At 32.1% G+C, this 17,144-nt stretch overlaps 1 protein-coding gene across 4 annotated transcripts; it reads right to left on the bottom strand.

The window, feature by feature from the left end:
- Window positions 1-3,766: 3,766 nt before the first annotated feature.
- Window positions 3,767-16,385, bottom strand: LOC114368222 (DNA repair protein REV1). 4 transcript variants are annotated; one of them, XM_028325550.1, is made up of 24 exons: window positions 16,091-16,385; window positions 15,875-16,010; window positions 15,578-15,693; window positions 15,405-15,481; window positions 14,635-15,137; window positions 13,977-14,120; window positions 13,744-13,876; window positions 13,553-13,641; window positions 13,359-13,409; window positions 13,073-13,276; window positions 12,285-12,404; window positions 11,693-11,785; window positions 10,916-10,975; window positions 10,730-10,816; window positions 10,444-10,527; window positions 10,282-10,354; window positions 9,156-9,224; window positions 8,804-8,878; window positions 8,400-8,687; window positions 8,236-8,306; window positions 7,199-7,791; window positions 6,710-6,770; window positions 5,096-5,256; window positions 3,767-4,426 (listed from the first exon to the last, which is right to left on the bottom strand). In XM_028325550.1, the coding sequence occupies exons 1-23, from the start codon at window positions 16,267-16,269 to the stop codon at window positions 5,215-5,217; spliced, it is 3,348 nt and encodes a 1,115-aa protein (XP_028181351.1). In that variant the 5' UTR covers window positions 16,270-16,385; the 3' UTR covers window positions 3,767-4,426; window positions 5,096-5,214. The 4 variants fall into 4 exon arrangements, with proteins under 4 accessions (XP_028181351.1, XP_028181355.1, XP_028181359.1 ...); XM_028325554.1 differs by having other exon boundaries at window positions 5,141-5,256; XM_028325558.1 differs by having other exon boundaries at window positions 8,804-8,872.
- Between the last annotated feature and the right edge of the window lie 759 nt (window positions 16,386-17,144).

Genomic DNA, 17,144 nt, shown 5'->3' with positions numbered 1-17,144 from the left:
CCAATAAAATGAATGAAGCTTATTATTCTTTTATAGAGAAAAAATGGAAAATTATTCTATTATTGAGTAGAATAAAAATAGAAAAAAAAAGAGTGAAATGTAATTTCTCCCTGCATGTGTAAATACCATGTTATAACTATTATACAATCAATTTCAACAAGCGAAAAACAGAAAAAAAAATTAATGAGAGAAAATAATATTTATATTTTTTGGATGTAATTGGTTGTAAGTTAAGTATTTTGTAAATACTTATGATATAATTTTCTCTTTCAATAAAAAGTTTGCAGTAATTCGGATATATGTGCATAATTAGTTGAACTCCTTTATCAATTTTGATGTGTGACTATTTCATATTTATTTTGTCTCTCAGAGATTTGATTATAAGAAATTTATGTAATTCAACAAAAAGAAGTAATATGACATTGTTCATGAAAGAAATTTTAATTTGTGTTATTTGACGTTTTAAAAATGGAAAACAATGTATAATTTTAGAATCATTTCATCTCATGTATGTCACATGTGATGTGATGTGAGTTCTCGTAATGGTATCACAGTGGATTAGAAGAAGAGTAAGTTAAAAAGAAAATGTCACTTTGGATGCATTTTCCATCTTAAGTTGTAGTATAACTGTTATGCCGTAATCCGTGGACGTTTAATTAGACAACTAGTTCATGTAAAAGGAAGGGAATATATAATTATCGATATTTGATCGAAGATAAGTTTTAAAAATAAATAATTACTCGTTAAATTTCAAACTATTTGGATTCATAAAGTATTGATGAGTTGGTCACTGACTTTAAAAATAAAATAGGATAGATTGTTAATTTGTTATTCATCCATTTAATTATATGATCCATCAAATTCGATTTAAGTAATTTTTTTAAAACAATTTGATTGCGCCAAATTATCATATGGTTACAAAGGCAAGCTAATTTAGTAGTTCATACCTTGGCACGTGCTTTTGTTTCTTTTGCTAGTTTGCAGTCCTTTGATTATGGGATGTCTTGCATTGCTGAACCGATTGCTTAAAAAACAACTTCGATGGATTGGGTTGAATTTTATATGGATAATTATGAATAAATTGTTTTGCCACTTATGTATGACAATACTATAAAAGTAGACAAGAGTACTTTATCTTTTCCTTTTTTTTTTTTTATTTTAAAAAAAGAGTACTTTATCTTTATTATTTTATGCAACAAGTTGATGAAACACATTTATTGTTAGTTAAATACATTAACATTCACAATTTTCTGAATCAAAATAGAGAGCTCCATATATTCAAAGCTTCCTATAAAAACCTCAAGAGAATACAAGTAACAAAAAACGAACAGAAGAAAATGAATACAGCGAGAACATATTCATATTCTTTGCTAATATTTATTGATGAGGGGATTACAGATGAAAAATCGAGGTTGCCAGTAATTCATCGATAATAATGAATTACAATAGACTTTTTTCCATTGCCTACAGTTTTTGGCCCACCGTAATAGTACCAATTTTTCTTGTTTTGTGGTAAACATAAACAAACAAAAGAATTCGTTTCACACGTTGTAGTTTTTGAACTCATCACAAAAACAAAAGATAAAAGTTAGTTCTATTAGTTTTTTAATAAAAAAAATTGAGAACCAAAGAGACAAAGATTTGAAGGAAGAATATGTAAATTTAAAGAGAAAAAAGATGCAGGATGAAATAGAGGAATTCAATTTTATTCATCAACCAATATAAAACTAGTAATTTATCAATATTTCTTTATACCACTTGGAATCAATATAAAACTGATAACTTGTTAACATTCAAGCAATCTTTCTCTACTAAAAAAACTAGACAAACTTTCTTTTTTTTAATTGAAGGAGCAACTTATTCAACAAACCGAAATAATAAAGGTAAAGAGATGAAGTTGTACAGTTCTAAAGCAAATATTCAACAGATTCAATAGAATCGGTACTGCTTTGATAACCTCGTGTTATTCCATGTATTTTTACATGTTCAAATGCAAGGAGAAACGGTATTGTCAGAAAGGTATACAAAAAATAAATTACATAGTGTGTTGGATCTGCATGTGTCAAATGTGATTTGACAAGAGTATAAATCCTGATCTCTATGGACAAAAAAGAGGGCAAGTTTGTAAGTTCAATGACCGCGTCCTCTGTGGCTTGGCCCAGAATAAGCCCGGTTGATTATCAAACTTATGAAGGATGGATCAGCTTTCAGCGGTCTCATTCCCTCAACCTTGATGGAGGAGTACGAGACCAAGACCAAAAACATCATCACATAAATAGCCACTGAAAGATAATTATAACCCCTCTTCATTTTCTATCTAGCAAAGCTATTCACCTAAACACACAATTGTTTGAAATGGTGTGGTATGGAGCATGATCAGGAAAATGTTAGTATATATAATGTTTGAAGAAGAAATTAAGGCATTTTCGTTCTTTGACTTTTGTTGTTGTGGCTGGTGGCCGAGTTGGAAGCTTTTTCTTTTTATGCTTTGAATTTTAAGTTTGAATGGCCAAGAATAGATACTACTACTTTCTAGTCCCAAGCCTTTGAAGTCATACTCTGGCAAAAAAGTATGACAATAAATAAATAAAAGAATCATGTTATTGCTACACTCTTTTTAGAGTGTAGGAAGTCGAAAGAAAAATAGAGTGGTAAACGTGATTAATAAAAAAATAAGTAAATAAATAAATGAGGTTAGAAAAAGTAAAGATATTATTCATATGTATGAATATCTTTGCTGAAAATAAAATAAGGAAAGGAGAAAGAAAAATGTTATTTTAATTTTAAACGTAATGAATATTGAACACGGCTTTTTGACTGTTGAAGGGTTTATGGCTTGTACACTATAAAATATTAAGAATAAGTCAGTGTTTGTACAGACCATAGACTATAGAAGATGGTGTATGTGGGATTGGAATCTAGTTTATTCTAGCTAACGAGTTCTTTCTTTGACGTTACTTATTTTAGTTTACTGGATATTTTTTTAAATTTTCAAATATAAATTTTAAAACATAATAACCTGTTAACTAAATTAAATTAAATTAATTTTTAATTCTGTTTTGATATATCTTTTACCTAAATTTAAAAGTTTCAACGTGTGGATCTAAGAGTTGCGCGGTTTGCTTATCCCATCACCAACCCACCACGTACACATGATGGTTTTGGTAAGTAATTAATTTATGATTATCAGATAGCATAGCATAGGATGCAGAAATTGAAATTGTTTACCATGCCCATCTTGACTTTCACAATTTTGTATCCCTTTAGCTTTACACGATTGCACCAAATCTAAGAAAAGGCTACCAACCAGACAACTGTATCTCCGACAAATTTTAATATATATTCTTTTTTATATCTTAAAATTCTTGTTTTCATACTTATAATGTATACACCTTAAGAAGTGAATCGTGTCTCAGTAAGCAAAATGAATTTACCATTTTTTCAACAATGAATTCACATTTTTAATAATTCGAACTAATGCTAAATTTAACCATGTCAAACAGAATTCAGCTGAAACGGCTCAGCTCACCTTTACATATAAATATAATATACAAAAAAAAAATGAGTTATTAACCATATTAATATAATTTTTTATTACGTACACAAATATTATCTGACGATATCAAATTCATTATTTTTCTATTGAAAAGTTGATGCAGACTAAATGATTAATAATAATAATAATATAATAAATTTAATAATGCAACTAAATTGATATATACATGTCTCAACAGTAATGAGTACATCTCTAAAAAAAACACTAATAAGTAAATAAATGTAATTGATTTTGGATTAAGATTATATAAGAAATTAATCTAGGCAGTATATTTAGGTTTCAGAAGTCAAGCATGGGTACTTATTCAAAAGTTAACCATCTCTCAATTATCTTGACATAAACAATTCTTTGAAGCAAAAATCTAAAAAGCAAATTCGTATGTACTACCAATTAATTTGGCGAAAGACCAAGCCAAATTAAACAGCCGCTCTTGTGAGAATGAAATTGGTTGGTCAAATTTCTCCGCTTCCAACCAGATGCAATGTAGGAGTATTGACTTGTAAATAACAATTATAAACATATATTCACTTTCTCTTCCACTTTATTTTTAATCCATTTTCTTCATATCTCTTTTTTTCCCAATCTCGTCACATATATTACTTACTCTCCTGTCTTTACCTTTCCTTGTTTCTCTCTTTCTTCCACCTCAATCCACTCGAAAATGGAGAGATGTTTATATCATTCCAATTGCTAGTGGCAAGAAAACTACTCTTCCAAGGAGTCTTGGATTTGGCGTCAATGTCAAGTTACGTGTAATTTGATTGGAAAAAGTACGGTCCCCAATCCCCACATGCCTCACTTGCAGAAAATTAATTAATCTTCTGCCTTTTGAAAGTCGACTGAGCTACAGTACCATTTCACTGTGACACCCTGTCCATGTCCAAAGATAAACCAAATCTGTTAAAAATTATTGATGAATAAAATGCACAAAAAAATAATTTTTTTGGTACTGGACACATGTACAGTGCAGCACTAGGACATTATAGGATACAACAGGTAGGCTTCAAAACAATTCAGGCTTCATACTTACAGCATCTAGAAATATCTACCTAAATTCATATCACCTGAACCAACACCAAGTAATACAAATATATTTTCAATTTGATGTTCAGTGACTGCAGGTCATAAATCCCAAGTTATATGAGAGAGGGCTACATGTACAATTTCAACCATAATTGTGAAAGATGAGTGCATCCATAGAAAATACTATACCAGAAATCATCCATCTAAATGAACCACCTCTCTCTCCTACCCAAGTTATATGCAGATAATAAAGATTAATAAATCAATAGATGACAAATATTAATGAGAAGATCAATATGTGAAGTTTAACTTCACAATAAAGGTCCTATAAAATCAATAGATGACAGATCAATTTATACATTTTGAACAGAAAGTAAAAGGCAAACAAAGCAACATAAAATTTCAAATTTATCAATTAGATGAATGTTTAATTAACTGATTAGAAATGCAAGATTCATTAAGACAAGCACATATACTGCAGAAAATGATTAGCTATCGTATTAAAGTCAGACATACTCAGCAGCATCAGTGGTGAATAGCAACTGTTGAATTGGATCTGACCTCAGTTAAACCAGAGAATTTTGCTCAAGTTTCCCATAGTAGGTAAGAATTCACTCATTTGAGTGCTACTATGATTATAAAAGCAAAGTCCCTCCATAATTGTCATCAACAGTTGCCTACAAAATTTGAGTCAAGAGTACAACATATATTAATGGAGAAAACAGAAGCATATGCTGAAATCCATGTGTTTCAACTACACCAACTCAATATTTATATAAAATTATGTAAAAGTACAAAGATTTCTAACATGATATTTACTTCATACAACATTCACATTGAATCCAGACATAATATATGATTATGTATTCAGCATATAGTAGTACACATCAAGCTGAAGTCCCACATTCAAAGAACCAAGACAGGTTCCAATAAATAGTAGTTAGTTATTAAAAGCCAAGAGGAGGCCCTTAAAATGCAAATTTTTCTTCTTCTCTTGCTCTAATGACCCATATAATGTACATGAGCCTCTTGCTTTATTTCCAAAACAATGGAGCTAAAAAATTGTCGAATGTGAACTGATCATCAATTTTGACAGGCAATTCACCAGGTTTTTGCTTTTTCTTATGAGGTTTTCATACTTTGGCTGGACCAGCAAGATTACCAATTCCCAAATCCCAATCCAATAGCTCAAACCGACCAGCTCAACCCTCTTTTCTTAACTATGGTTTTTTCAATGTTTGTTGGTTTTCCCAATTTCGTCATACATGTGCATGTATTTTATAACAATTTCATCTGTTGATTTTCCTATCAATGATTGTAATTCAACATCAACATATTTAAGGTGAAAGAGTTTATTAGGAACATAAAAGGAACCAATTACTAACAAACATGGTTAGAGATACAGCAAAGAATCTGAAGACACTTTAAAGAACTCCTTTTTGTGCATTTTTCTATGAATGTTGGGTGTATCCTTAGTCCCTGGACCAATTACTGATTACTATAATGTTTTACGGCTTTGGTAGAAGTCAAGAAGCTAAATTTTATAGCCATTTTTGCAATCTATGCTACAATTTAGTGCATTTGGTTGGAGCAAAACTCTTTCTACAGAAGATTCTTTGGTGCATTACTTTTTTTTTTTTTTTTTTGCTCAGCAAAACTAGATATGATATATTAATAATGAGTACCAGTGGTACTGAAGATACTCTTTGGTGCATTACTTAATTTGGAATAAGATTAGGTATTTGGCTTCTATTTGGTATAAAGCACATGGCCTATTTAATGGGGTTTCCCTAACAAAAATGTTGTGGGATTTGGTTCATTCCCATGATTCTTTTTCTTGATTGATTTCTGTTTTGTAGTTTTATTTATTATCCTCTTTTTAAAATTTTTTTTTATAAAGAAACACACCACTTATTTTAACTTTGAAAGCATAATTTCTGTATTTGCAAAGATTTTAACCAAGACTAACAAATACTAGTTCCCTTAAAATATACGTTTCGTAAATTACAAACCAGTTCGTACTAGATTTACATTCTATTAAAATATTGCCTGTGCCCTGCCTGTTTTTGCCCCATTTTGTTCGATTGATAAATAGCTGATGGTGAAAGAGAAAGTAGGCTGTAGCTATACCTGAAGGTAAGGACATACACTATTATATACTTGTAGGAAAAACTGGGACTTAGCTGCAAACCTGAAAACAAATTCTGAGTTACTCCAAAGACTCACAAAATAATCCAAAAGATCTAGTGAATAAAATGACTTTGACAATATAACCACGGCCTATACATTATTTTTTTTGATAATTATGTAACTTTGCCATTAATCAAAATTGACATATAACAATTCTCAGGAATTTACCAAAACATGTCTTCACTGGATATGAGCCAAAAGATGGTCTGTGGTACAGACACAGAAGACAGTATGTTACCAATTAACTAACCTCATTTTTAATCCATTCTAGTGTCTAGGTCTAGTTTAGCACAATCTCCATTAACAATAAAGGACTATATCTAACAAACATATTGAACACAAATAAAATTTCTGTAGGGTGAATAAGGACAATCACATGATGAACACAATAAACCTTACAGAAGAGTGTCATACCAACTTGTAACATACCTTTTCAGAAGCCGAAAACAAATATAAATCTCTTCAATATCTCTTTCTATCTTCACTTTGATATACTGCCTCAGTAGCTCACACATAATGTTAACAGTTTCATCAGAAAACTGCTGGGCCAGATTTAGCTCATAGAATTCAGATATAATTTGGTGCAAAACTAAGGATAATGTGCTAGTCAACCCTGATTTGTAATACATTTCTGCAAGTTTCTTTAACATTAAGCAACTGCTAACTTTAAACTTCCCAACCCAATTTGGGGGATTCCCGGCCCATAAGTTGTCATGATAACTTGATCCAGGAAAATTCTCAGAAATTTCAATGCCTACTGACAATGAATGGTTTTCAAGAGGAGGGGCCACAACAACATTGGAGCAAATCTCTGCCCTCCTGTGTGCAGGAAGCTGCTCAACAATGACAGCTTTCAAATCCTCAGGCAATTGTTGAAACACTGAACCATCAACTTGACTAAAAGAAGAAGGCAATAAATCATCTTTTTCAAAACTTGAATGGTGAGTAACCTTGAAATAGGGTCCACACACTGAATATGGTACTGCTTCACCTTCACCTGTGCCTGCCTCATTCTGCTTTGCCTGGCAGTAAAACATGATATCTGTTGCTAAATAAAACATTTTTCGATAAATAGAACAATAAATGCAAATAAAAGCAAGCAAGACTAATATTTCTTCCACTTTAATGATTAACTGTAGTACCAATTACCAAAACCACCAAAATATAAGTAGTTACATAAATTGATAGTTTGATATTATAAAGTATAAACAAGGAAGACAGATCAATTCAACATTATAATTTGATTAACTGTACATGGCAGTGGGATTTTAGGTAGGGAAGGTGAAAAGGAGAGAATATAAATACTAAATAATATTCTCTTGTGTATAACAATGTGATGCAAAATACAAAGCTCTAACCCCTATTTATGCTATAAATAAGGAAAAATGAAACAAAATATGAAAACCACTCCTAAAAGATCATCCAAGATATGATAAGATGCAATAAAATAGGGGGAAAATAATTACCTTATTTTTTGATAATGGATTGTTTTGAGGAACCGGCTTAGAATAGGAAAGTTCCTCTTCCTTTTTTATTGCTGCCAACAAAAATAATTTGAAAGCATGTATGGAAATTTGAGTTGAGTATATGTCCTAAGCAGGTTACACTAATGAAACAGAGAAAAGCTTACCTTGCTCCAAAAATGAGTTGCCTGAAGGGCTAGAATTCTCACTTGTGCTTTTGCTGTTAGCAATATAATCAATTAACTTCCCTCCGTAAATTTCATTTAATTCTGAAAATACTTCCGGGGGAAGATTCCGTATAACTTCCACATCAAGGTTACATAAAGGAGGGGGTGTTGAAATTGGGTTGGTACTTGCTTGGTTATTAGGTATTTTATTGTCCATTTCTACTGAAGACCCTGGCAAATCTCTACAAGCACGACTGCAAGTGCTATCCCTGTTCTGCTTGTCATGACCTGAACAAAGAGAAACCACCAGAGGTTTTTCATTAATTCCATCATTAACAAAACCTCAAAATGAACCAAAAAGAAAATTTATATAAGTTATGTGGTCAAATAGGGGTTTCCATTACCCATAGGATATTTCTGATTTTCAATACTTGCATATCCAGAAGTGAGCCATGATTTCAAAGTATATTTTACTGTACCTTCATGAAGCAAATAATGTTAGACAACTATAGAGAAATTATTTAAAATAAGAAAATCAAAGTTTAAAACCAAGGAAAAGCAGTAAAGTTTTTCTAGAATACTAAACAGAAGGATGGAAAGATGAAGAACATCATGGTAGCAGATCTCAGCTTAAAAACTTTTGTTTCTATTTAGTTCGGTAACAGGCATTACCAATAAATTTAACTATTTGCACAACCAAAAAAATATATTATTACAGCCCAGCTGGTTAAACTTTGCCGTGAATAACAGAGATACCTTGTTTAGAAGCTTCTGCACTTTCAAGCCTGGAAACATGCAAGCCAATACCTCGAATCTCCTTCACATCTATGTGAAATCAACAAAAGGAGAAGATGAAGATGTTATGATATCTGATTAAATCTGTATTAAACATATATGGATACCCTGCTACAAGTTGACGCTGAAACACTAAATAACATGTTAAGGAAGAAAATACCATCATAAAATTAAAATATGAAGTCCAAAGGCATAAGCACTAAGCAGCTTAACCACGCAAGCATTTATTATTTTAGAATATAATACACAATATGCAACCTGAAGCCCTTTGCCTAACTGTCTACTGAAACTTTCAGTATAAACTCAAGGGCAAAGGCCACTACCAACTCTGGTCTATCATCAGCAATGCACCTAAAATTGCATAACTTTCCAGTCCACCATACTATAGTACTATAGTCATATTTAACATGACAGTTTTCTTTAGTTTGGGGCTATTTCATTACTAAATTTACCAAGAGCAATTTAACAACTATATGAGGTTTCACAAAACCAAACTTGTCAAGAACCAATCATCTAGAAGTATAAGCTGAGAAGTGGCGATAAAAAAATGGGTTTATATCTCTACCACAGCCCCTCAAGAAAAACTAGCAATTTGAACTTGAACCATGGATGAAGAACTAGCCAACTATACCTTTTAATCAAATTTTAATTTAATTATGAAGAATGGAAGAGGAAAGTATTGAATCCTAAAAGCATAAATTTAGAGGAGGCTCATGAATAGCTTTCTACAGAAACAGAGCATTGTATATATGATAATTATCTCCACTGTTACACACACAGCTAATTTCCATTTTTCAATTATCCCCAAAATTGCAAAAATAGTAATTATCTCATCAGAAAGTTGAAGATAGTGGCGGTTTTTTGCCGCCACTATTTTAAATTGATTATTTTAAAATTAAAAAGTTAACAGAACATTAACGTTTCTAACAAAAAACTGGAAAAAGGATCAAATTGAAACATTTTAAAACATAACGGACCAAAATGAGACGTTTTAAACTTAATATACTAAAATGAAATAATAATGAAACTTAATGGACCAAAAGTGGCATTAAGCCTAAAAAGAATAAGCAGGCCAGAGATAAGATACCTATGTAAAAACATCCAAGCAACTGCTTTACTATTCTTTGGAGTATTTCCACATTATCAGTAGCAACAGGAATCTACAATGAGAATATCAAACACAAAATCAGACCTTAAAACAATTAAGAAAACATTTTTTTTTTTTTTTGATCAGCAAAATTATAATTACCGTTACTGAGTGACTCAAATTTTCACAGTCTCCACAGCCCATAAACTTTGCAGGTTCATCAGCATTTTTTCTTCTCTTTTTGATCTAAATAAGATATATGGAAGTATTTACAAATATTAATTGTGCGGACTCCGGAAAATATAAGCAACATTATTATAGATAATAATACATGACAGTTTCTGAAATTAAACAGGACATGAAAAGAAGATGACCAGCTAAAACAGAGCTGATATCTGAATAATATTAAAAAAAAAAAAATCTTACTGAGCTAAAAGTAAACCAATACCTTGAGAGTGAAAGTGCGCCCCTGCACTCCACAACCCTGCAATCGTAACGAGACCTCCTTGCAAAGGTTTATTAGGAAGTGTTCACACTGGAATAACTTTTAAGTCAACATTTTGAATGCTTCTGTTTTATATGATTGTAAGGTTTAGAAATATAAAAATGATACAGAATGTAAGAGAATACTAACGTCTTTTATATCTTTGAATCTCACACCCCAATTTACATCAGCCCCAACAGACTTACTTTCCTGCGGAAGTGTAGATAATGTCATCTTAAATACAAGTTAATCAGGAAATAATAATATTCACAGGCGAATAAAAGGGATACAACAACACATTTGAGTTGGAAAATTAAAAGCAACATGTGAGGCCACTAGCCAGTGGCACAATGATTTTACATCATGCTGCTGTAGAGCATAGCACAACCGATCATTTTCAAATGTACAATGACTGGTGATGGTATTCATATTAACCTGACAATTTATATCCTTTAATCATTGTTCACTTTCTTACAATTGTTAGCCAATCTCTAGACAAGGACTGGAATAGACAAAGAAAAAGGGTACCATTATAGGAAAAAAAATGGAAAAGAAAAAATAAAATGGAAGGAAAAAGAAAAGAAGCAACACATGCATGAACACACATACATAATATATCATATACTACAAATTGGAACAATCTAAATGGAAGGAAAGAGAAATGAAGCAACACATGCAAACATACACATGCATGTGCACACACAGACTCATTATATGCTATTATACAACAAATTGGCACAATGTAAAAGGAAAGGAAAAATAAAAGAAGCAAGCAACATGCGTGCACACACACACATAGACACGGAGACATATACATCTCTCTCTCTCTCTCACACACACACACAGTACATACATATATCCAATATCTCAAATCCAAATGACAAGGAATCAAGTCTGGGCTTTAGATAAATATTCCCTAATCCCTACCTGAAAGCCTCCAACTAACCGGTTATCAATTCCTCTGCTATAAATCCACAGCATTTCTCCTGTTTTCATACCATAGTCCTTCTGCAATGAAGCCTGCAGATGCAAATAAAGGTACACAATATAAAATATTACAAATGCCTTTCAACAACTGGCCCAAAAAGGAAGAGGAACATGACTACAGTACAGAGTATGCAAGTAAATGAACCAAGTAGCAACATAAAAACAAGTTTGTGCTAATGAATAAAATTGGGTTGTAGTTCTTGAAGGTTCTTTCCTCAAATTCAAGCCTATTTTTTCTTTTTCAATGATTATTGTCTTCTATATAATTTCCAAATTTTCAACAAGTTAAAAATATTTTCTCCCTAGTTTCTATTCTCTTTTAATAAGGGTCCTAAATTCATGAATCAAACCATGTCCTTCCCCAACTTGTGGCAAAAGAGAAATGTCTAAAATGAGAGGAAGAATGCTTATAACAGACTAAAAGAAAATATTATTAATTGACCTTCAGAAGGGAGTCAAGGAACAACAACTTTCAGAATATAGGGACAAATCATAAGAAAATATAAATTAAAAAGTGAATGAATAGTAAAACCTTGGAAATCATGCGCAACTGTCCACACGTGTGAACATTCTGTTTCTTCAACTTCTCCTGTAAGACATACCCTATTCCAGGAAGTGCATTAATTGGGAGTTGACATAAATGATCTTCAACCTGGAAAGGCAAAATAAATAAGTGAGCAAGTAAGACATTGACACATTCCGCACATCAACTATAATATCAAAATACATAAGCTGTACAAACTAAAAGTAGGTTTACTTATCCAAGTGTACTACAACAACTAGAAATCATAATTGGCATGATGTGATCAGAGTCCCAATTTTTTATAGTAAGTTGATCTTTAAGATGTTATCAAAATGATACAGTATAAATTGAAAACACATAATATAAATCACCATAACACTCTTTCTAGTGAAGTGTAAACGGTCAATTTCAATACATCCAAAATACAGGTGAAACCTAGAATTAGCACCTTTAATGGAAATCCAAAACATCATGGTCTAGAGTAATACAATTCCACATCTAGCATACCAGTATTTCTCATTGAAAATTTATTAAAATACAGAATCACAAATGAAACAATTGGCATCAATATTTCAATTTGTAAATATATCAAGATAAGCAAAAGCTTTCAGCATAAAATTCATAAAAGGAACACTATTATAGCCACATTAAATACAGGAAAATTATTTACAAAGAAAAAGGATGTAGGACTTGTAATATGATTTACATCATACCTTCATTACACCACAAAATCAAAGAAAAATTTAAAATTATGAAAAAGACAACAATTTCTGAATAAAAGAAACTCCAGTACGTACTTTTTCTGTAGTTATGTGATATTGACCATTCGGTTTTGCAGTTCTAGTAGCAATACGAGCCATAAGCATATTTCCAGCTATACCAGCACTAGCTGTACATCCAGTGGTCTTATAGATCTCTTCTCTAATAGATGAAGCTAAGAGTTCAGGATCTTCAACCTCTGAATCTGTGGCATCTAAAAATGCTTCATCACAGCTTACAGCCTGCTTCAAGTAGCAGTTACAGCATTAAGGACAAGTCAATTGAAAACTTTATGCACTTAAGCAATGTCAAATCATAAAAGACCTGCACTTTCTTGCAACGCTGATGCAATATACTATAAAATTGATCGGCTACCTGCAAAATGTCCAAGACATATTTGTAAAAATTAATTAAAAGGAGAAAAAACACACAAAGATATGCTGACATAAAATAAAATATTCTGACATTCTGCTTTATAAGCCACTCAACTATGGATTGGACACCCTACTAATTCTTACTTCCTCATAAGCTTCAAAGTTGTATGGAAAGATAACAAGATGGGGACAAAGCGCCTTGGCATCTCGAACAAACATACCAGCCCTAATACCTAGCAAATGATCAAAAGCACAAGTTACATACCAAAAAAAAACAAATAAGTAATATAGCTATCTGAGTCATATTATAATATATAATTTGGCATATAACCAACCATGACTACGAGCTGGGTAGTTCGCAGAGGAAATCTCAGCAGTTCCATTTGAATTATTTGAATGACATACAGCTACAGGCTGGCCCAACAATTCAGGGTGGTTCCTGATAACCACTGAGACAAAAAAGCAGTCCTGGGGCAGCATACAGTTAAATTACATATCTATCCAAAATCTGAAAAGGAAAATTAGTTGACAACAATAATTTTTTGAACATCCATGTATTAAATCTTACCATGTCAACATGGATAATGACTGAATTATGAGAAATATCAGAGGCACTATTATTAGCACTTTCATTGTTAAACCCAGTAGACAAGGTGGGAAAACGCTTTCGATACCGATTTCGCCAGGTTCCTATAAAATGTAGTCGTGAGCTCTGCACAAACAAAACTTCAGTCAGGATATTGCAAAATAATGTCATCCCCAGAGTAGATTAAAAGATTGGTAACATTAACAATGGAAGAGAAGTTATGATTGCGTAACACAGTAAAATCATGTGGAAGTAAAGTGAGGAGCAAGTCAATATCGTACAAGTATGTTTACATGCTTATAAAAAGGTCAATACCCCCAGCCCCACGCAAGCAGTTGCTTTTATATCTTTGTTCTTTTTTTACTGATGCAGCAAACACAAAATATAATGGACACGGCCACAGGGGTAATCACTTCATCCACCTCATCTATTGAAGTTCAAGAGACATTATCTTCTGATGCAAGAAATAATTATCATTGACTTGTATGCTTGATTGTCAGTATATCTTAAAGAGTAGTAAAAAAAAATTCAGATGACTACTATAACAGCCACATAAAAAAAGGCAGGTTATCAACAAGAAAGTCACCATTGCACCAAGCAATATGAAAATTCAAAATCTTCTAAGTTCTAACTTCACTACCTTGAAATAGTTTTCCACAAAATTAGGGTCTGCAAGAGTAGAATGACACTGTTTAGAAGGCTTAGTGCCTGAAGAATTTGGATATTCTTTTACATTCAGCTCATCTGAGCATGGAGTACTAAATGATGTAGAAGGTGCTTGATGAGCGGGTTCAAGTTCACCTTTGACATTTCTCTCATCTTTAGTAGCAGCATTGCTTCCTCCTGCATGCTCTCTAACACTAGTTAGCTCTTCCATCATAATTGCATTAGTATTCTCAGGTATAGTATCATCAGATTCAGTACTAATTTGCCCGCTAAGTTCACTCATATCCCCAACTTTGGATGAGTGTCTATCTTCTGAATCTGATCGGCCAACCCTCATGGATGAATCTTCAATATCTGATACTACTTGACAAAGGTCATTTGTATAAGCATCCTCTGACATTTTACTACTTTTCAATGTGAAGAAGGCTGACAGTTTTGGTTGGTTATTAGCAAGCTGGTCAAGTTGATAAGGCACCCCTATTAAAGCAATATTTGAATAACTTGAGCCACGATGATTTGGAAAGCCAAATATAATATTATCATATATTCATAACCCCAGGAAAAAAAATGAAGTAAATAAGCAAATAAATGAAAAGGCAGGACCATATAGTAAAACTTGAATATGTGGACATTATGAAAGCATTCAAAACATTTTTCCATCTGCTTTCTTCCTCTCAAAATACAAAGTAGGCATTTTTTTTCAAGGAAAAAGAAAATAAGTGAATGAGAAATGCAAAAACTTACAGCTCAAGAGTCTATTAGCAGCAACAGAATCTAAAATCCAAGTGGGTTTCACCACTGGCAACCCTGCACTGAAGGCTCTGTATTGGACCATCCAATAATTAAATTTAAGTGATGCAAAAGTGTGATGTGTAGGACTCAAATCTCCAAATTTAAATAAGGGCATAAAATCAAACCTGAGGTTCTTAACTTTACTATCAGGCAGATTACTGCAGATGATATGTGTTACACGATGTCTAGAGAAATAATTCTCAAATCTTCCGCCATACTTTAGCATGTAGCTCCGCAGTTCCTGAAATTTACAATGTTCTGACACACTTAATTCCTAAAACAGGGAACGATGATCTCTACAAAATTGTGATTAAAAACTAAAAAACCCACCGCTCCACATACCTACTTTCCGGCCATGTTCACAATCACAAATTCAAGCAATCAGGGAGAATGATAAAAAGGAAAAAGGAAAAACGATTAACCTGGTTGGAAGGAATCGTGAAACCATCGACAAAAATTGAAACTCCACTGAATAGAGAGGCACTTAAAGTCAAAGATGAGGTGGAAGCCTGAGCTTCAAACTGGTTGTGTAATTTCCGATTCTTCTCTGTCATATAACTGCATTTGCCATTTACAGTACAGCGTCAATAAAAAAATCTGCGTAACACATTGTTCTCAAAATGAGAATTAGAGAAAACCTGGCAAAATCGGAGAAGGCGGGTTTTCGGGAATTAGACTTTGAGCCCCAAGCAGCGCCTAGGGTTTTCTGGTTGGGGGTTGTCTTCTTCTTTTTCTTCTTCTTAATGTAATCGTTGGAGGATATAGAATTAGAGAAACTTCGTTTAGAATTACCAGAGCGAGACGAGTCTAAACTCATTCTGAGGGAGGAGAAACTAGTGTGTGTATCCACCAAGATTGTTTGAATTTGAACCAGCACTGTTTCTACAAGAACCAAACTAATAACAAGTCAAAGTTGTCTCATGCTTTTTATTTTTTTCAACTTAAAACCACCTTTTAAGATGCAAGTTGTTTGGTCAAAGATTTTCCTTTTTAATTTTGTTTAAAACTAGTTATTTTATCCAATAAAAAAATTAAGTGAAATTATTTTTAAAATGACAAATTATTGTAGCACATGCTATTTTTTTCCCGATTATAAATAAAAAGGCTTTCTGCCATATATTTTGTTGAATCATTTTTTTATACGAAATGAAACTGATAATAACGAAAGGAAATGACGAAAATTTATGCCCAGCAGGATTCTAATCCGCTTTATATATATATATATATATATATATATATATATATATATATATATGTAAAAATAGAAGGCAATAAAGGCACTCGACTCAACTAATTCAACTACATGCTCTTGATATAAAAAATAAAAATAAAAAAAAAACTCCGCTTATCTAATAAACAAGCTCCTCCAGATAGCTTCTTTAAGCTACTTAATTTTAATTTTTACTTGTTAAACAAGTCACTTATATTTTTTTAATAACTTTTATTTAAATTTGTTTGACCCAATTTCTTTTTTTAAGGAGAAAAAAAATAGTCACAGAACGAGTTGGGCCTAACACTATCCATGTATCTTTTTTATCTTTCAAATTTATTTAATTTTTTTTTATCTCCCAAGTTAAAAAGTGATTTTTTATCTAAAATTTAGAAACAACTCTTTTTAATTCCTAATCATCAATGGTGTTACATTCATTATTTGCATGAGTAACACCATACTCCTTGATGATATATCAATAC

Source organism: Glycine soja, chromosome 1, assembly GCF_004193775.1.
Source record: "Glycine soja cultivar W05 chromosome 1, ASM419377v2, whole genome shotgun sequence".
Classification (NCBI taxonomy): Eukaryota; Viridiplantae; Streptophyta; class Magnoliopsida; order Fabales; family Fabaceae; genus Glycine; species Glycine soja.
This window is presented reverse-complemented; position numbering and strand designations above follow the sequence as displayed.

Coding starts and splice junctions, on each gene's coding strand:
- LOC114368222 (XM_028325550.1), bottom strand. CDS start 16,269: ATGAGTTTAGACTCGTCTCGCTCTGGTAATTCTAAACGAAGTTTCTCT. Junction 10,355..10,443: donor ATTTGAGTCACTCAGTAACG/GTAATTATAATT, acceptor TTCTCATTGTAG/ATTCCTGTTGCTACTGATAA. Junction 8,307..8,399: donor CAACTCATTTTTGGAGCAAG/GTAAGCTTTTCT, acceptor TTTTGTTGGCAG/CAATAAAAAAGGAAGAGGAA.